This window comes from Rhinolophus sinicus, chromosome 2 (assembly GCF_057876585.1).
Source record: "Rhinolophus sinicus isolate RSI-liver-muscle chromosome 2, RSI-T2T, whole genome shotgun sequence".
Lineage (NCBI taxonomy): Eukaryota > Metazoa > Chordata > Mammalia > Chiroptera > Rhinolophidae > Rhinolophus > Rhinolophus sinicus.
In genome coordinates, this window is record NC_142502.1 from 165,884,740 (window position 1) to 165,906,220 (window position 21,481).

Below are 21,481 nucleotides of genomic sequence, written 5' to 3' on the forward strand. Positions count from 1 at the left end.
CAATTCATACCTTTTCTGTTGTGTATACAATTGAATTATTTTTATAGACAAATTATTTCAGTAAGATAAAAATAATCTTTTAATTGCAATTAAATTTTTACGAACTCATTGGGATAAGAAAACGTTAACAGTATCTGTATCTTGAAAGTTATAAGAAGCTCAGTGAGTTGGGTTTTATGTTCATTTTGGTACTGAAGACATAGAAAATAGTGTCATTCAAACTAAATAGAATTTGAATGGCTCACTCACTAAACGTTCGTTGGACATCCCCTACAATTTTTTAGGGGTGTGGTAAGGTTGCCATTGTTGATATAAGAAACCTCCAAACCTGTAGAGAACTTGAATGAGTTTATTTGAACCAAACTGACAACACTTGCGGGGAAGCAAAATCTCAATGGATTAAGAAAATACTCCAGAGACCTGCAGTTTTACATCTTATTTTATACATTAGAATCAAAGAAGGAGACGTAAGGAGGGTTACATGAAATCCATTGGTAGTAGATTAAGGGGGTGGGAGAAAGCAAAGTGGGGAAATCTGTATGAGACTGGATAAGAAGTAAAATGGAGAGAGACATACTTCTTTTACATTTGTGGACACAGGATATTAACAGTTAACATTTACAGCACATAGAGATGGTATGTGGGGTAACAAGATAACAATGAGGAGCTCTGTAGTCTCATGTTTTGGTGCTGTGGGTTGTGTCCCGAGGGTTCTGGGAATAGGATTACTCTGACATTCCACGGGTATGTTATCTTAGATGCAAAAAGGCAGTAGACAGGCTCACTTGAAGATTGACCTTTGTCAAGGCAGCTATAGGCCAAGGATGTGACTGCCAGCCATGACCTGCTTTTAGTTAGGAGCTTTTATGTTCAGACCATCCTTTGCGGTTACTTTTGGTCTCTGAGTTTGTAGTGCCACCATGCTGGCCTCCCCTGAGTTTGTCAGTCAGTATGCGGCCCCTTTTTCGTCACACCTTTAAATGTAAGTTCTTGCTTACTTAAATGGAAAGCACTGTAGAAAGGTAAATAACAGTGTTGTCTAAATTAATGTAATAAAAATGGGAGGGGAAAGCCTGTGGGAATAGTGAAATTGATAGTTATTCTTGATGGCCTTTAAATAGACCTCCTGCCCTATTCTTAGTGGTGTCATGAGTTACTTTAACAAGTTAGTATTTGCAGCATAGTTCCAATTCCTTAAGTGGAAGATATTATTTCAATCCTAAATGTCTTTTTAATTATTCTGGAGAGCAGCTTATTCCTAGCCCTCTGTTTTACTGAAGGCAAGAGTTTTACAGTTTGTTTCATATTCAAATGTAGGGTGTTTTTTCCTGAATAATTCTTTGGAGGGGCCAGGAATCTACACAGGTCCAATATCTCTTAATTTTTACTTTTCCAAATTGTACTTTCTTTTTTCCTGCATATTAAATATCCTAAAGGGGAGTGAGGCAAGGAAGCTGTATGTGGTTTGTAGGGGAGGTCCAGGATAAAGTCTCTCAACAGGAATCCATCGTGAAGTTAAATATATGATGAAGCTCTGAGAACTCTTTCTTTGAAAGAGTATCATAAGAACTCATGATTTTACTTATCCTCCTACCCCATCTTCTCTCTTTTTAAAAGAGAAAATCCTTCAATGCCTTGAGAGACAACATTTGAGCACACTATATTGTATACTTTGCCAATGTCTGTGTTTTGGTTGTTTTAGATTATAGACTCTTAGACAATAGGGACTATATATAACTTGTAAATTCCCTAGTCTGAAGTAAAATGCATACAGATGTCCTTTTTTTAAAAAAATTAAGCTTTTTTTAATCTTGCAGTTACTGCCTTTTTATATACATACACACTTAAGTAAAGGAAATGCTTTGTATCTAATGATCCTATCTTCCAAAGGTTCTGTTTTCAACTGAGTTTAAAAAAAAAAAAAATTTGGTCTGAACTGCGTTTTGTCTTTCTTTTTCCAGGCCCAGATTGCCTTTCTTCAGGGGGAAAGGAAAGGTCAAGAAAATTTGAAAAAGGATCTTGTGAGGAGGATCAAAATGCTGGAGTATGCTCTTAAACAGGAAAGGTAATTCAGTAAAGTGGAAGATAGTGTTCCCTTAAATATTGGAATAATTTTTGTCATTCCTAAAACAAATCCAAAGTTTAATACTTTATACTTCTGAATTCAGGAAATAGTATCTGTAATAAACATTTATAAATGGTTGTAATATGCTAATTTAATTTATTATTAACATTTAATAATGACTGATAAACAAATTTATGTGATTTTAAAAAATTTTAGCAACATTTTTTCCCTACCCTGTCCTTTCTTAAGAAACATGTACTTCCTGAACTATCAATATCCATTTCTTTATGGAATTGCAATAGTTTTTTGAGTTGTAAAGGAAATTTCTTTAATGCTTACAACGCTTTTCCTACCATCTAACATTATTCAATTTGATATATTTTCTTTGGGAAAAAAATTGCTCTGGCAGACTATGTTGGAAACCTTTTCATAGACTTTTTTGATATTTTGTTCCTTTGCTTTCAGCAATTCATCTCTCTCCAGAAACAAATCTTACCTTTCTATTTTGCTAGTGTCTGAGATACTCAAGTAACTAAACTTGGGTCACAAGTAAAGAATAATAGGCCATATATGAAAGTTCTAGAAGTTTTCATGTGACAAGTTTATTTACTTTAACGGATGGTCTTTGGATTTTATTTACTTATTTCGTCAGCAGTGTGAAACTACTTTGTTTTGAATACTTGATAGGTGATACTGAAATTCTCTATTTTGCTTTATTTTTGATGATCACATGCTTTTCTCATTATTTTGAGGTTGATGAATGGGCTGTTTGTAAAACTACCATATAATAGCATTTAGCAGATGATATTTATGAATACCAAGAAATAGATAAAACTTTATTAGAACTTGTGTTCATCTTTTTGTGGGATCTTTAAATGGCACAGAAGATTGAAAACAGGTTGACCTCTTAGTGAAAACTAGTTGGTTCTTTTTTTTAAGAAGTTGGTTGAAAACTATTGGGGATCACAAAACTACACTTTTAAAAGTAGTAATTTGGGAATATTTGAGATTTTAAGCTGTCTAAATCATAGGCATAACCAATTAGAGAGTAATAACATTGAAATGGCAGCTATTTATTAACTACTGTGTACCAGGACCTGACACTTAAATACTAAGTGTGTTACTAACAATTGTCACCCCAATAAATTTAAAAAAACAAAAAACTAAGTGTCTGGGTAGAATTGCAGAATTAAGTAGAGCTGTGATTCAGATCCCTCAGATCTGTCTGATTCTGAGGGCTGTACTCTTTACTAGTACGTTGTATTATACTATCTCGTAAGATGGAAGAATTGAAAAATATATATACTACAGTGACCAAGAATATTGTGTGTGCTGTGTGTGTGTGTGTGTGTATCCCTTCTCATTAAATATATTCCCTAATCTGTGCATCCAACTTAAGCACTGTGCTGGAGGTTAGTATAAACATAGGTCATAGTCCTGGTCCTTAAGGGCTTAGAGTAACTGGAAACAGACTTGGAAACCACAGAGTTGCTGTGCAGTCTTTGGGATCACAAAGAAGGGAGTGGTAATTTCTGTCTGGAAGATGGAAGTAGAAAAGAGGGAGTTAATTAGTGGAGGTGAGACTTGACCATCATCATGAAAAATAATGTGTTTGCCAGATAGGCAAGGTTCAGGAAGTAGAGAGAATCTGTTTGACATGGAATAAAGCAGTTTAGTGTGTTGACAAATTTGTAATTACTGTTTATGGAGGGTAGGGCGTTAGTTGTGATTTGATCAGCGATAATGGTAGAGATGGGCAAGAGGCAGATCATGCAGAGCCTGACTCAGGAAGTGAAACTTTTCTCTTACACATGATGGGGAATATTGAAAGTTTTCAAAAACTTTTTATTCTAAAATAATCTCAAACTAATAGAAATTGTAAGAACTATCTACCATTTACCCAGATTCACCAATTGACCACATTTTACTGTATTTACTTTTGTCATGCACACTATAGCATATTGTTTTTCCCTGAATCATTTACTACTTAGTTGGAGACATTAATTATGTCCCTTCCCTAAATTCCTCTGTGTATATTTTCTACGAGGAAAGACATTCCCTTGTATAATTACAGCTCATTGTCAAATTAAGGAAATTTAATGTTGATCTAATTCCATTATCTAACACAGCCCCTATTCATATGTTCCAGTGCTGATCTTTCTAGCATATTTCCCCCCAAATGTCCCAATAATGATCTTTAGCTTTCTTTTCTTTTTCTTTTTTTTTTTCTGGTCCAAGATCCAGTCCAGGAGTACATATTACATTTAGTTACATTTAGTTGTCATGCAGTTGCAAGGCTTTAAGCATGGGTAGTATGAAACAGATTTTATAAAGATCATTCTTCTTCAATGTGGGAGATGGACTGGAAAGGTCTGTTAATACAAGCAGGAAGATTGTAACAGTCTGGGATGAGGAGTAGCCACTGGAATAGAGGAGGCATCAGCTATGAAACATTTTAAATATAAAGAATCCATACAGTTTGGAAGATGGTGGGGTATAGGGTATGAGGAAGAAAGGTAATTCAAGAATGATTCCTAGATTTCTGGCTTGAAGTGTGAGTTTTGGACGTTATCAGTTGAACTAAGGATATGAATTAAGGGTTGAAAAGCAGATATGGGAGTGGATTAGTGACTAGAGAGGTATATAGTTGGGAATCGTTAATATTATGGGTAAAGTTATAGGAGTAGTTGAGACAAGCAGAACAAGTACTGTGGGAAGAGAAGAGACAGAAGCCACAGGAAATGGAGATGTTTGAAGAAAACGCAGAGGAAGAAGAGCCAACAAAGCACTGGTTGGGGAAGGAAGGAGAGAGCAGTACATTGGAAGCAAGCTAAAGAAGATGGGAGTTTGACAATTGCAGGTGCCAAACAGACTGAGTAAATTGTACACTGAAAACAGTCATTTGGGTTTGCCAGTTAGAGCTTGTTGGTATCCTTGCCAGAACAGCTTCAGTGAGGTAGTAGGAACATAAACCAGATCACGGGGGATTGAGGGGTGAGAAGGATTGAGATAAAGTGGAGACAGATATAGTAGCTTGCCTTTGGAGAACAGAAGAGATAAAGAACTGGCTGCAGCTGGGGAAGATTAAAAACAAAACAAACAAAGCAAACAAAAACACCAATGGGATTCTCCTGGAAGAGAGTCCCTGATTTTGTATGTTTTGAAGTTCATGAAATGACTTGAGATTATTTTTGATATAATGGCACTATTGAAGTATAATAAATTAAGGAATAAAAAAGTATTTCTTTGTGGATTAGAACTCTAAAACATTTCAGTCCTTTTCACTTTGAAGTTATTTTTCTAATTCTTTAATGCCAGGAATTTTTTAAAATTTTGGAACTCTAGAACATTTTATTCTTTTGATTCTGAAATTATTTTTTAATGCCTTAAAGCTTAAGCCAATTAAAAAATTGAAACATAAACACAGGGGGACTAATATCTTTTATATACACCTCTACGCCTCAAGTTAACTTTTTTGTCAGTCTTGCTTTATTTTGATCTATTTTAAAGTAAATTCCAGACATCTTGTCATTTAATGTAAATACCTCAGTAGGGATCATGGTTTTGAATCGCTGTGCTACAGATTTTCTAAATAGTCCCACTTAAGAAGATCCAAAATTATGTAAAACTGAATCTTTAAAATTACAGGATTACTCACCTAGCAATGAATTCATCAAAGCAATTTTTAAGTGATAAAATTTACAAAATGAGTAAATTTATATATACGAGCTGTGATTGAAAAATATGGTGAATGTTTAAATAAAAATTTATTGCAGTAAAAGACACATTGCCATTTATCCTCCTCAAAATACTCCCCCCTGCTTTGAACACACATATCCCGTCGTTTATGCCATTTTCTGAAGCAGTTCTGGAAGTCCTCTTTCGTGAGTGTCTTTAGTTGTGTTGTCATGGCTGCCTTGATGTCCTGAATTGATACAAAACATTTTGTTTTTCATGGTCATTTTGACTTTGGGGAAGAGCCAAGAGTCACTCGATGCCAAATCGGTGAATAAGGTTGATGAGGACACACCGTACTGCTTTTATTTGATAGAAATTTCCGTACCAGAAGCGATGTGTGACACGGAGCTTTTCTGTTGTGATTGAAAAATACAGTGAATGCTGCTGCCAAGCGCCATCCAACAGAAAGGCAGGCATCTTCAATATGGGGAATGGTGCAGAGAACCTTAGTAACATTGTGTGACAAGTTTCAACTTGTTCGGTGTGGTCAGTTGGGTGTGAGCTACAGTTGAGAGGAGGTCTTTTTTATTTTTATTTTTTTAAAGATTTTATTGGGGAAGGGGAACAGGACTTTATTGGGGAACAGTGTGTACTTCCAGGACTTTTTTCCAAGTCAAGTTGTTGTCCTTTCAGTCTTAGTTGTGGAGGGCGCAGCTCAGCTCCAGGTCCAGTTGCTGTTGCTAGTTGCAGGGGTGGCGCAGCCCACCATCCCTTGCGGGAGTCGAACCAGCAACCTTGTGGTTGAGAGGACACGCTCCAACCAACTGAGCCATCTGGGAGCTCAGGGGCTGCTCAGCTCAAGGTGCCGTGTTCAATCTTAGTTGCAGGGGGCGCTGCCCACCATCCCTTGCGGGAGTCGAGGAATTGAACTGGCAACCTTGTGGTTGAGAGCCCACTGGCCCATGTGGGAATCGAACTGCCAGCCTTTGGAGTTAGGAGCATGGAGCTCCAATCGCCTGAGCCATTGGGCCAGCCCCAAGAGAGAAGGTATTTTAAAGTGTGCCATAAATCAACCTCCATTATGACAACGTTCCATGTCACATATCGCTTCTGGTATAAGGCAATTTCTGTCGAATAAAAACATCACGGTGTGTCCTTATCCACCTTATTCACTGGATCTGGCACCGTGCAACTTCTGGCTCTTGCCCAAAGTCAAAATGATTCAGACATCGAGGCAGCCACGACAGTGCAATTAAAGACACTCATGAAAGAGGACTTCCAGAACTGCTTTAGAACGTGACAAGAACAATGGGATAAGTGTATTTGAAGAAAGGATTAATGGCAATGTGTCTTTTACTGTAATAAATTTTTTTAAATTTAAACATTCACTGTATTGTTTCATCACACCTTAATTTTTCAGGAGTACACAGTGTATATAATCTAAGGTTTAGTCAGGAACTTCAATAGTGCAGAACCTCAAATTTTACATAACATATAATTCTGAAAAATTTTTCCATTTTTCCTCATTTCTCTTTTATCTGCACCACTATAAAAGCCTAACTACTCCCCTTTGTCTCTAATATTTCCATATTCTAATTCATCTTCCATGTCCATTGGACTCATTTTCTAAAACACAGATGTTATATACCTGTTTAAAAATATCTATTTTATTTCAAAGTTCTTAGTAAAACCTTTTACACCCAGGCCCCTTTTCTAGTCCTATATATACACACATATGCAGCCGGCAAGTGCATGCACACTCAAACACACCCATGTACACACACACACACACACACAAGTTAGCTGTTTTTTGACCCGCTTTGTATTTTCACACTTTGAGACGTTTAAGATGTACACACACACACACACACACACACACACACACACACACACACACAAACACACAAGTTAGCTGTTTTTTGACCCGCTTTGTATTTTCACACTTGGAGACGTTTAAGATGTTCCTTCTGACAAAAATACCTTCTACATAAATCCATTTGTCTGATTGGGAATCTACCGGTGTTTTGAGGTTTAGCTAAAATCCCATGTGTTACCTTCTTTTTGGTAGGTCTCCTTGACACCGCCTTTGACAGAATTAGATAATCACTTATCTGAATTCTTATAACAAGTTACATAACTCTTAGCTGTTACTGCATAGTGTGCTCTAGTTATTTATTTACATTTTTGTCTCGTAGGCATCTCCTTGCCTCACCCTTATAACTAACTACAAGCTGCAGGTTATTGCCAGCAGCCAGCAGAGTACCTGGCATGTTATGAGAATTCAATAACAGTTCATTGGATTTAATCAAATTATTTTTAACATCCACATTCATAGTGTGATGGGGCTGCTATGTTATAGTCCTAGCACATTATATCTAATATAGCTTTGAAACAAAACTATAATGGGACTTATTTAATACATTATAATTGCATAATTTTCATGCTGTTTTATTCAGTGAAGGGCAATTGGGAGGCCTGGCTATGTATCAAATGTATGGTTCTTAGACATGACATCTGCTGTTTAACTTGCAGTCAGATTTAGACAGAAAAAGATTAGGGAACAAGAAGAGTTGAAGTGTTAAAACAATAGAAGACAATGTGAGGGAGAAGGTATTTTAGCATATTGACTTCAAAAGGAATGTTACTATATTGAGCAGTTTTCTGTAAGTAAATTATTTTTTAGTGAATTTATTCAGTAGGGAGACTGATTTAAGGGAACACAGCTTGTAAACTGAGCAAGCAGTTCTTTACTTATTTTGTCTTTGTCTAATTCTTTATGAAATGTTAGTTCATTGTATTTTATTATTTTTGTTACATATATTGCATAGAATATATATTGTATATATGGCATAGAATATATTCTATTCCCTTTTTTGTATCTCTCTTGCAATTTTTCCAAAGACCACTAGAATGCACTATAACGCAGTATTTTGTGTTTGAAAATGTTTTTCTTTATATATATATATATATGTATATATATATAAATTAACTCCATACAATTTTATTGCTACTTCTATTCTGTCCTTAGGCCAGTTACTTTCAATTGCTGTTTTGACTTCTAGGTTCTAGGAGGTATTTTACTTTCTTATGGTAGATGAAATATGTTTCTGAAAAATCTGAACATTGACAGTGACATTAAGAATCTTGTTTACTTTCTGGTAACTGTGAGTTAAATTAATGGATATAAATCGTACCCTCTAATCAACAACATTATTACAAATACATTGAAATAGACTAGGAAATATTTAGTCTGGTGATGAAATCTTTGTTATTAACAGAAGTATTGGGGATAGAGAAAAAGATGTTCTAGATAATTTGGAACAAGATATTCACTAAAAATTAAAGAAAAGACATATGCATATGATTAGTTAGCCAAATAACACGAAATAGTCTCCCTTCTGCATCAGTTCACTGATTTCCCTTCCCAAAGAAGTCTTTTTAAGTGATGTCTTATGTATCATGTATCCTTCAGAAAGAGTCATTGCATATAAAATATAATAACACACACGTACAAAACACACATGTATGTAGTATTTTGTACCTTGCTTTTTTTACTTAAGCTTAGAGATCAAGCCATATTAGCAAACAAATATTCTTTTTTCTTTTTAATAGGTACATATTATTAATAAAACATTTTATCTATATGTAAAACATATAAAGATTAATATACCGTGTTTCCCCCAAAAATAAGACCGGGTCTTATATTAATTTTTGCTCCAAAAGACGCATTAAGGCTTATGTTCAGGGAATGTCATCCTGAAAAATCATGCTAGGGCTTATTTTCCGGTTAGGTCTTATTTTTGGGGAAACACGGTAAAAAATACTAAATGTATTTATACTAAATAGAGATACTAAATAATATGTAAAAATAGTAATATAGAAAATATACCACTTAAGAAATAGAACATCAGCTTTCTATAATTTTTATAGGTTTTGTTTTTAAGATTCTCTATACAAAACATTGATTTTTCTGTTGTAACTGCAAAATAATAATTGCAAAATAATATGAATTCCAGTACTTCTCACATTTGAGAAAATAATTTTCATTTTCTTTATACTTTCCTTGAAATATAAAAACTTCATAGTAAGTGCTCAATTAGTTTTTCATAAATAAAAAAATAACTTTCAAATTTGGCTCTGTTACCCTTTCACTACTTCATTACTTAGGTTTTCAAATTATTATTATTGTTGTTATCCAAGTGTCGTTACATTGAATATTTATTGTAAATGGCCTCAATATTTCGGGGAAGCAAACAAGTCAAAGTATACAAATACATTAAGTAAGTATGGCCACTTTTAGTTAACCTTGAAATTGTTTACCGTGATTATTTTTCTGGTCTCAGGTGGTTAAATCTCAGATGTTAAATCAGATTAACCAGAATTAATAACATTCAGATAATTTCAAAAAGAAGATAGACAAGAATTCCTGTTCACAATTCTTCCCGAGTCCTTCCTAAAAATGCAAAGGATACCTTGACCATTAAAAAAATTTATTCATTCCTGCTGGAATATCTTTTTCAACATTGATGATTTGGGCTTATTCCCCTCCCTCCTTTGGACTGTTCAATATAACGCATACTTGGCAAAGCATAATTGTCTGACGAGGCACAGTGTTACAGATGGTTTTTCTTTTTAAAAATCTCAATTTTGAGAAAGGTTAGTTTTTTACAAGGTTATGTCACAATCCAAACTTACCTCCTGCTTTCCATAATATAATTGTACTCTGGCAGTCCTCAAGAAAATATGAATACAACAGAAGCTAGAGTGTTAATATGGTTCATTAGTAATTACAGAAAGATTTATGGTTCCCAGTGTTAGTCCTGCGTTTGTTATAATAGCACTTGATGGTATAATAACAAAATGATAATGGAAGCACTTTTGTGTTACAATTTTGACATCCTGGAAGGCTGTGAGCCTTTGAAAGTTAGCCAGGACTATTGCATACTGATAACTACTCCTATTACATATCTAAATGTTCATTTAAATGTGTTTTAAGATGGTTTGTATTTTCTCATTTCTTTGTTAGAGCCAAATACCACAAGTTGAAATATGGGACAGAATTGAATCAGGGAGATATGAAGCCTCCAAGCTATGATTCTGGTAAGCTAATTTTAAAGGAAGTTTAAGTGAATAGAAAGAAGTTAATGTCCAGTATTTTGTAGCAACAATATTTATAACTGCAGTTCATTTCTAATTATTTGCATGTTAGTTAATTTTTATTTTTTGACCTACTTATCTTTTGGCACTAATCATTTAGTGTCATCTAAATCATTTTCCACCGCCTTCCTTCCTTTTCCCTCTTCCCTTTTCTGTTACTTCCCCATTTCCTGCTTATGTTCTGTGCTTATTGTGAGGATCAGTCATGGGGTAACATGCACCAGCATAACCGTGTCCTGCTGGGTCTTCCCAGTATCAGTGGGAAATGTGAGATGTGCAGTACAAAGTACATCACGCCCTTTAAATCCTGAAAGAAAGTGTACGAGCTATGGAGGGAAGAGAGCTCTTCTGTAAGTACAGGGAAATTCCTTGTCGCATAAACCCGAGCCCTCAGTTTCAGTTATATAATGTTTATAAGTAAACAGTGTGGCTCAGTATAGGAAAAGTTTGGTCTTTGAAATCAGATGTATGTAGTTTGACTCTGCCCTAACACTTTAAATACCTGTGATATTGCCTAATCTCTCTGAGGTTGCTTGATTCCTTATCTGTAAAGTGGGAAGAATTCTGGAAATAATTCCTAACTCCCAGGTTTATTTTGTTAGTATACAGTACCTAGTTAGTACCATCCCATCTATTGATCTTTCAAACCACCTATTTATCTTATAAATATTAAATATGTAATACCTGTCAGACCCAGCACCAAATTCTATGAATAAGATGATAACACCCTATTGAATTTTTATAGGAAAGATAAGAAAAAATGATTATAATAAAATGACAGGTATAATGGTAATAGGTTTTGTGTTAATAGAGCACAATAGCAGGGAAGCCAAATCTAGTCTTAAGTGTTAAAGAAGCCTTATTGCAGGAAGTGAGCTTTAAAGTTGACTCTGAAAGACAAGTAAGAATTAGTCAGTGAAAGTGGACTGACTAAATTGAGAGGTGGGAGAAAGGCAGAGTATTAGTGGTGATGTTTCTGAGGTAAGAATATGGCACGTTTGAGAAATGAAATAATGGAGTAGTATTGGGATGGAGGGAAGGAGTGTTTCTAGGTACAGGTAGAGAGTTGGGGGTGGGCGTATGATAAAATATTTTACAAGGGTTATAAAATATGTTAAGGAGTTTACAGTTTATCCTACAAGTTATGAGAAGGCATTTGAAGGACTTAATTAGGACTCTTGTGATCAGATTTGCTCTTAGACCTGGAAGACGGATTCGAGAGGAGCAGAATGGGACATGGGGAGACTGGTTAGAGGACTGTTACAGTCACGCAGGTGGATGAGGAAGGTTACCTTGACAAGGCTACTGACAATGCAGAGAAGTGGGTGTGTTCAGAAAGTCTTTGGGAAGTCAAGTCTGCAGGAAGTAGTCCTTGTTTAGATGTAGGAGATGAAAAAAAGGGAACATAAAAAATGACTCCCATACTTTTAGTTTGAAAAACTAGACCAGAAGTAGGTTTGGAAGACGGTAGGTTCACTTTTGGATTTATTTATTAGGCAGTCAAGTGAAGATGGCTGGTAGACAGATGGCTAGTGTCAGGTTGGAGGTATGGGTTTGATACGGAGATTGAGAGGCATCACCATATAGTACTGGTGGCACTCAAGGGCACTGGAGTGGAAAAGCTCATCCAGGGACCCTTGGTAGGGTGAGAAGAGGATCTAAAATGGAGCCCTGAGGAATGGCCACATTTAAAATACTGGTAGTAGAGGAATAGAAACCTGAAAAGGAAACTGGTAAGGATTGTGAGAGGAAAACCAGTAGAAACCATGAGAAGAGTGGGTTTCCAGAAGTAAGGCCCCTTCAGCATTACTGATTAGTGCCCAGAGGGCTGAAGAGTATCTCTAGGATTTAGTGATCGTGAGCAGTTTTAGGAGAGAAGTGAGAGGAGAAACAGAGACATAAGTGGAAAAGGAAGACTAAGTATAGTCAACTTTCAGGAAGCTTAGGTTGTGAAAGTGAAGGAGAGGGATTAGAGGGCAATAGCTGAAAGGACACATGGAATCAAGAAAGAGTGTGTATGGTGTGTGTGTGTGTGTGTGTGTGTGATATTTCTTAGAGGAGGAACAAATAAAAGGGAGAGAGTAGAGATATTCAAAACAGGAAGGTATCTGAAGAAGTGAGAGGGATTGGATTTTGAACATAGCTGGAGAATGGCAGGAGGAGCCTGTCTTATTGTTATCAAGAGAGAATGTAGGAAGTTAGGTGATGGATTTGTAGGTTTGAGTTTCAGTTTGGTGGTGGGTGTTTAATATAACTTTATGTATGAGACAGGATTACGTGCTAAGAGTGCTTCAGAGGTTTAAGAAAAGTAAAGAAAGTTTAAAATAATAGTGAACAGGAGGACAAGCTAACTAGAAAATGGTAGGATTGAGAAAAGCTAAGGGTCCAGTTGAAGTCTGATCATGCGTTTACATAGAAGCACTAAGCACTGGTCTGCAAACTTGGCAGCCTAGGTAAAAGGTAGATAGAATGAAATTAGGTAATAGTTGAATTCACTGAATTCCTGGAGAGACAAGGGAATAAGAAAATTGATACGTTGGCAAAAGAATGGTTGAAGTGATAGTCCGTGAACTAAAACTAGAGAGGGATGGAAGTGAAGACAAAAGGAGGCTAAATGGCTAAGAATTAGGGGATAGGCTATGATCTAGGGCAAGTCAGCACATTTTCTCTGAGGCCACATGGTAATACTTGGGCTTTGGAGGCCGTATGTTTGCTGTTGCAGCTACTCAGCTCTGCTGTCGCAAATGAAAGCAGCCACAATACATGAATGAATGAGGGTGGCAGGCCAGGTTGACCTGCACGCTCGCTGTAACTTGCCCCTGGACTAGTAGTCCCCAGTTAAAAAAGTAGTGAATTGGGAGTATTGGACCTGGAGGTTATGCTCACAGAGTGAGTTTGCATCGTGGCAGCTCTTGATAATGACAGGGAAGGTATGACGGCTAGAGAGGGTGGTGGTTGTGGAGAGGCTGAAGTGGGTCACCCACGTGAAGATAACTTCACTCAAGAAGGTGTAGGAAAAATTTGGTTGCAGAGGAAGTTTGTGAGCCTGGTTCTGACTTATTAAGAGACATGTAGATGACAGTGATAAAGTCAGGACTAGCAGAGGGTAGAAGTTGGTGTATCCAAATAGGGTAAATCTTAAGACATAGGGATTTTTCCATTCTTTGTCCATTTTGTATTTTCCTAAAATTAACAATCCAGACTTTTTCAGAAAATTTTTCACAAAAAATTAGTGTCCCCTCTGATTTTTTTTTCTGTTTTGTTCCACTTCCAAACATTCACATTTCTACTTTAGGAGAATATTAATCCAGGTTATGTTAAAATCTTTTTATCTTCCATATTTCAGTTTCTCCGATTTAATATTAGAAGCTAGATACTTATTACAATAGAATATTTGTATGCCTCTAGTTGAGATGTTTAGACCATTTACAGTTAATATGACTACTGATATGGTCTAAAACCACCATCTTACTGTTTGTTTAATCTGTTCTTTGCTGCCTTTTCTTTTTCAGATTTCTTTTGGATTAATTGGTATTTTTTATGATTCCATTTTATCTCTTTTGCTGACTTATTAGCTATAACTTGTTATTTTAGTGGTTGCTTGAGGGTTTATAACTTATTACTGTCTATATTTAAGTGATAATACCACTTCAAAAGTAGTATGAGACACTTAATAGCAGTGTACTTCCATTTCTCCTCTGTCTTTGTGCAATTGTTTTCATTTATTTTACTTCTGTGTATGTTACAAACCACACATTACATTATTATTTTTGTTTCAACAGTCAATTCTCTTTTAAAGAAATTTGAATACTATAAAAAGTATGTATTTCCAGTGCTCATCATTCCTTTGTGTGGATCCATATTTCCTGGTATCATTTTCCTTCTGCCTCATTAAGGACTTCCTTTAACATACCTTGTAATATGGGCTGCTGATAATGAATTCTTTCAGCTTTAGTCTGTCTTGAAAAAGTCTTTATTTTGCTCACTTGTGTTGTTTCTGATGAGATATCTTCTGTCATCCTTATTGTAGTTCCTCTGTGTAGAATATGACGTTTTTTTCTCTGGCTACTTTTAAGATTTTTGTCTTTATCATTGGTTTTAAGCAATTTTATTATGATGTACTTTGGTGCCCTCCCGCAATGTTTCCTGTGCTTGGGGTCTGTTGAGTTTCTTGGATCTCTGGGTTTATAGTTTTCATGAAGTTTGACATTTTTTTATCCATTATTTCTTTAAATATTGTTTTTGTTCCTCCTTCCTACGCTATTATCTGGAAACTCTATCAAGGCAGTAAGCTGGAACAATTATAGGGCTCACCGGTTTGCTTCCCTTCTCTCAGGGATCATTGTCCTTTTTTGTGTGGTGTGCAATGCCTTAACCATTGTTTTCTCTATTCTGTTTTTAGTTGTTTCAAGCAGGAGGGTAGATTGGGTCCCGTTACTTCAACTTGACTGGAAGTACCAGTCAAATATTTTTAATATTACCAAGAAATATAACTGTTACCATTTTAAAATCCTCACTTTTGTATAATATCGTTTTTTGAACTTGATAAGGTAAGAATGAATCTGATAGTTGATGACTACGTACTGACCATTGAGAGAACTGTGAGGTTGGGCTAAGTAAGGAAATATGGGGAAAATCAAGTTCACATGTGTAAGAGTTTTGTTTTGTTTTTTCTTCAAACCTTAGACTTCTTTTTTTTTTCGTTTTTTTTGTTTTTGTTTTTGGTAAATGTCAGTTGTTACCCAGGGATTTGGATTTTGTCTCAATGTAAGAATACATTTTTTAAAAAGAGTATAAGGATGCATTCTTATTTGATTTGGCTTAATTTATTTTTTATTATGGTACAATTTACATTCAGTGAAATAAATCTTTTTAGTGTTTTCACAAACACATGCAGTCTTTCTTGTTACTACTACCCTTTGCAGCCACTCTTCACTCTCTACTCTAATCCCCTGACAACCACTAATCTGTTTTCTAGTCCTATAGCTTTGCCTTTTTCCAGAAAGTCACATGGATTCCGGAACAATACACAATGTAGGCTTTTGATTCTAGCTTCTCTCACTTGACATAATACATTTGAGATTCATACATGTTGGCATGTGTCAGTAGTTAATTCTTTGTTTCTATTGAGTAGTATTCCATTGAATGGATGTAACACACTTTGTTAACATGACTGCCAAAAGTAGGCAGTTGAGTGTATCTGAAGAAGGTATATAGAAAGGATTTAAGCCTATTGTGATGGGAAATTAGATGACTTCAAAAGTTCTTTCACATCTGAAATTTTCACTTTTTTTAGAATGTCAGTGTTAATGTTCTTACTTGCTTGACTTAAGAAGGGGACATATTGGAACATACTATGTTATATGCACAGTTCCGAATTTGTGGGTCACTGGAAACAAGATGTATCATTTTTCCTTAGTACTGGAACCTTTGTTTTTGCCTTTAAAAAAAAAGTATACCTTCTGAAGTTATCCCAAAGTAATTTTCCTTTTTTGAGTTAACTAATCTCTCTTATCGCCCTCCCCAGCCCCATATAACCTACTACTATTTCTTTGGTGCATCACAGAGCTTGACCTAGTTATTTTAGGAGAAAAATGAAAGTGCAAGACCTAATTCTTATTTTTATTTACATATTTCTCTAATTTCTTATCATTGTAGTGATTGCATATGGAGGAAAATACGTGTGCTTTGGAGTCAAACAGACATGACTTCAACACTTACTCTATTTCTAACTTAAAATTAACCTGTAAAACTCATATTTCTCATCTTTAAAATGAGGATAGTAATAACACCTATCTTTTACGTTTGTAAAGATTAAAAGAGATAATGTGTATGTTTTTAATACAGCATCTGGAACATAGTAAGTAAATATGTAATAGCAAATACTCATAAAACAAATATTCCCTGTCTTTCTTGTATCTCCACTTGAATAAAGCCCTATAAAGACAATGGTTTTTTATTGTTTGATCAAGGGCTGATGGAAAGTGTGAACATTTTTGTGTTTTCAAAGTAGAGCCATAGTGTAGTTTGGAAATTCTTTAGTCCAGACTTAATCACAGAGAAGACTCTTTATCTTACCACCTTCTAGAAAATATTGAATTTAAAACTTTACAAGACCTAGGAGTTTTTCATTCAAAGAATGTCTTAAAAAGAATACTTTAGGTTTTCATTTAATAACTAGTGAAGGAAATAGATTTGGACCAAGATTATTTCTTATCTATCTAATATTTAATCAAACTGGCTCCCCCCCTCCCATTCCTGGGTATTTTGTTCTAATTCTGATATGCTGCTTCATAATACTTTTATTTGACTTTTATTGTTTGACTTGACTTAGATAGGTCTTTGTCTTAGAGGAAAATTCTAAGGCTGCCTAAAGATTCTGAAAATGTCTTTATTTTTGTTCTACAACTCTGAGGAGAATCCAGTAGCAATAATGTATTTAGGGTTTTCTTATGGAAATTTGACTTAAAAACAGAATTTGCATTGTCCTAAAATATACCTTGCAGTGCAGTTTTACATATTCTTAATCTTACAAATTTTTCTTGCACAATTTTTACAAATCGAGATGCCATATAATGTATATAACAAGTCAGTTTTATTATGATTTAATGTTTTCTAGATGAAGGTAATGAAACAGAGGTGCAGCCACAACAAAATAGCCAGTTAATGTGGAAACAAGGTCGACAACTACTCAGACAGTAAGTAACCCATGGCCATCGTAAAGAGGGGATGCGCATGTTTTCCTGAGATTATTTTTGTTTTGTATTTTCAACTCAATAGAATAATTTTATTTCTCATATTATTATACTGCTGCTGTGGAAAATCTTAATTGAATTACTGCTCCTTTTTCATATTAAACATTTCCCCCCCTGTGGTAGAATTTATTTTTTATTAAATATTAATAAGAATTATCAAGAATGAATTCTCTCCATAATTTTAGCTTCATCAAAAAGAGTACCATTGTAAGCTTCTAAGTTTAATTATATACTTAAATTTATAGTTTAAAGAATTCTGTACTCTTTTTTTTTTTTTTTTTTTAATTGGGGAAGGGGAACAGGACTTTATTGGGGAACAGTGTGTACTTCCAGGACTTTTTTTCCAAGTCAAGTTGTTGTTATTTCAATCTTAGTTGTGGAGGGTGCCGTTCAGCTTCAAGTTGTTGTCCTTTCAGTCTTAGTTGTGGAGGGTGCAGCTCAGCTCCAGGTCCAGTTCCCTTTGCTAGTTGTAGGGGGCACAGCCCACCATCCCTTGCGGGGGTCGAACTGGCAACCTTGTGATTGAGAGGACGCGCTCCAACCAACTGAGCCACCTGGGAGCTCAGTGGCAGCTCAGCTCAAGGTGCTGTGTTCAATCTTAGTTGCAGGGGGCGCTGCCCACCATCCCTTGCGGGACTCAAGGCATCGAACTGGCAACCTTGTGGTTGAGAGCCCACTGGCCCATGAGAGAATCAAACTGGCAGCCTTTGGAGTTAGGAGCACGGAGCATTAACCGCCTGAGCCACTGGGCTGGCCCCAAATTCTGTTCTCTTAAAAGTCACTCTTTTCTTTGTGCGTTTTATACATGAATACCATGTTTCCCCGAAAATAAGACCTAGCCAGACAATCAGCTCTAATGAGTCTTGGAGCAAAAATTAATGTAAGACCCGGTCTTGTCTTATATTAATATTATATTATATTATATTACACCCGGTATTATATGTTATGCTACGCTACGCTACGCTACGCTACGCTACGCTACGCTACGCTACGCTACGCTACGCTACATCATATTATACTATACCTGGTATTATATTATGTTATACCCAGTCTTATAGTAAAACAAGACTGGGTCTTATCTTAAGTTTTGCTCCAAAAGATGCATTAGAGCTGATTGTCCGGCTAGGTCTTATTTTCGGGGAAAAATGGTATACATGTTTTAAGATAAATCTAATTAGTTTTTATATGTAATTTTTCTGTGTTTTTAAATTTTCTATTTTAAATTGATTAAAGAACTTTTTGAATTTTCCAAATTTGCAAACATTGCACAATGTATGCTTTCTTCTACAAAATGTGTATTTGAGACTATAAAGAGGGAACAAAGCCGAGTTGAAGTTTAGATGTCAGGTGGTGGGGCTGGACCGAATCACCAGCTCAGTGGCTGGTCCTTGCCTGTCACATTTGAAACGTTTTCAGATTTGTGCCTCAGTAAGATGAAATTTGCTAGTTGTTTGGACTTTTGTGGTTTCTTGTGAATAGTTTAAATCTGTGATTTCCAAAGTGGATGCATGCCAGCCATTCTTTTTGATGAAAGGAAGAGAATATTAAAATGTCTCCTCATATCTATTTTTATCCTACTCAAAATTAGAAGAAAATGAGACTTCACTAGTATTTAATAAGTGGGTTTTCAGTAGTGCCCTAATTTTGGTTTTAAATATGATTTAGGCATTTTCCTTTTATAAATAAACAAGTGTTCTTAAAGCGCTGATCTTTTACTTTTTAATGAGTTGTTAATAGTGAGCAATCCAAGAGATATTTTCAAAAACTTTGAAAGACTCAATAATGTACCCCTTAAAGTAAAGGTGGCATTTTATCAGTGAATGAGGAAGTAACTATTTAGTAGAGCCAGCTTATTTATGGACAGCAGTTATTCATAATGTGATTTTTGTGCCAAAGTGAAGTATGTATCAAATGTTACTTGTTAAAAATGGAAAAACATAATACCTTTGTATTAGTTTACAAGAATTAACTGATTAAATTTAAGAAAATTAGAAATTTATTATCCAAATATTAATCAAAAGCTTTCTGTAAATATTGGTTATCTTGTCTATTGATGTTTTCTCTTTCCTCTCCTACAGTTGATGTTTACTTATGAATTAATGCCTGACATTTGTCTGTCATGTTTATTAATGACATTATTAATAGCATTTGCCTTTCTCATGTTCCTGCCACTACCAGTTTTGTATTTTTTGGTCATCTTTGTTGTTAATAGATATGGAGTACCTTCTGTACTGTATGTGTATTTCTTAGGGGAAATAAAACTGAGATTCAGGAGAATTAAAGTAACAAAGGAAGAAAGTGGCAGAAATGGGCTTAAGACCCAGTTCTAACTCTCAATACAAAGCCTATTCTCTTTTTTTCTGTACTGCTGCCTCTGTAACACACACACACCCGTGCACCCAAGCATTCCACATCCTGCAATTGAATTGTGGTCTTTTTTTTTTTTTTTTTTTAATTTTAGAGTTTTCCCAGGCTAGAAGCTTCCCTTCTGTAGAAGTGACTCTTTGGAATATACTATCTTCTTGCGGGTCATGGAGGAAACCATATATGCTAGAAACATGCTAGATCTCAAACAGTTGATCCAATGACTCTTTACATCAGAAATGTGAAAAGACTACTGGTTATAATAATCACTTTTATAAAATAGTGATTCAGTAGAATCTGAGAGTGAGTTTACTCCAACCATGCCTAGAAGAAAGAATGTGCTATTAGGTATATTAAGGAACAGCTTCTTCTTATGATAAGTACAATGAATGGTGTATTGTATAGTTCTTTGATTTTTCTCAGTGACCGGAGCGGCTGGTACTGTAGGAGACAGCTCCATCTGCAGCTGGAAGATAATTTATTAGCAAGTCATACTAGCATAGTGCTATACTGTTAAGTCTTATGCAGGCATGAATTTAAAAAAAATACTTTTAGTTAGATATGAAGTTACAGAATACTGATTCCAACGTGACTGAACTGTAGGATCCTCTTCATACACAGGTATCTACAGGAGGTGGGTTACACAGATACTATTCTGGATGTGAAATCTAAACGAGTGCGAGCTTTGTTGGGCTTCTCAAGTGATGTCACTGACAGGGAAGATGACAAAAATCAGGACTCTGTTATAAATGGCACAGAGGGCGAAGTTAAAGACACAGCAATGATTGGGTAAGTATTTTCTCTGTGAAGTGTTTTAGCTATAACTTTAGTTCTTATTAAATATTTTTGGTTTATGGATGATACTTATAATACTTGCACTTTTAGATAGCACTACAGAGTTATAATAAAGTTTAATAAAAATTTAAAATTCATTTGGTAAAGGAACCATATAGGGATTAGTTATCATTCGTGATTATCTTAAGTATATTTTTATTTAAGACATTTGCTTGAAATTTATGGATTTAATGTAGATTTTAATATTTTAAAGCTCACTCACTTACTGTTAGAATTTCATAGAAGATCTTATTTTGGAAATTCATTTCAAATTGGTAAGAATGAAATTTCATTCCTTGTGCCCCAGAAATCTTATATAAATACCTCAGATTCTTTATAAGTAAACCTTTTCTTTTGTTTACTAATGCTGTAAACTCATCTTTCCTTTGAAAAAGATCTATTTTAAATATATGTTTTTAATTGATAGAATAAGTGTAAAAAATTCAATAGCTGTCTGAAATAGTTTGTTTTGCTTTTTGGATCATGTATCATACAGTTGTATGTAATTCTGCTTACGTGAACATGAACAGTTAAATGAGGAGATTCTTCCTTATGGAACAAAATTTGGCAGGATTCCTAAAGAAATAAAAAGCCAAAGATTCTCTGAAAGTCTAAATATGATGTTACT

General features: G+C 35.2%; 1 protein-coding gene across 3 annotated transcripts in view; it reads left to right on the forward strand.

Annotated features, from left to right (window-relative positions):
* Window positions 1-21,481, forward strand: part of STRN (striatin) — an 81,261-nt gene that overhangs the window by 25,701 nt on the left and 34,079 nt on the right. For all 3 annotated transcript variants that reach the window (XM_019741966.3, XM_019741959.3, XM_088796217.1), the window contains exons 2-5: window positions 1,962-2,065; window positions 10,770-10,843; window positions 17,520-17,598; window positions 20,641-20,808. In XM_019741966.3, coding sequence (XP_019597525.1) covers window positions 1,962-2,065; window positions 10,770-10,843; window positions 17,520-17,598; window positions 20,641-20,808 — 425 coding nt within the window. The remainder of the gene's footprint in view (window positions 1-1,961; window positions 2,066-10,769; window positions 10,844-17,519; window positions 17,599-20,640; window positions 20,809-21,481) is intronic.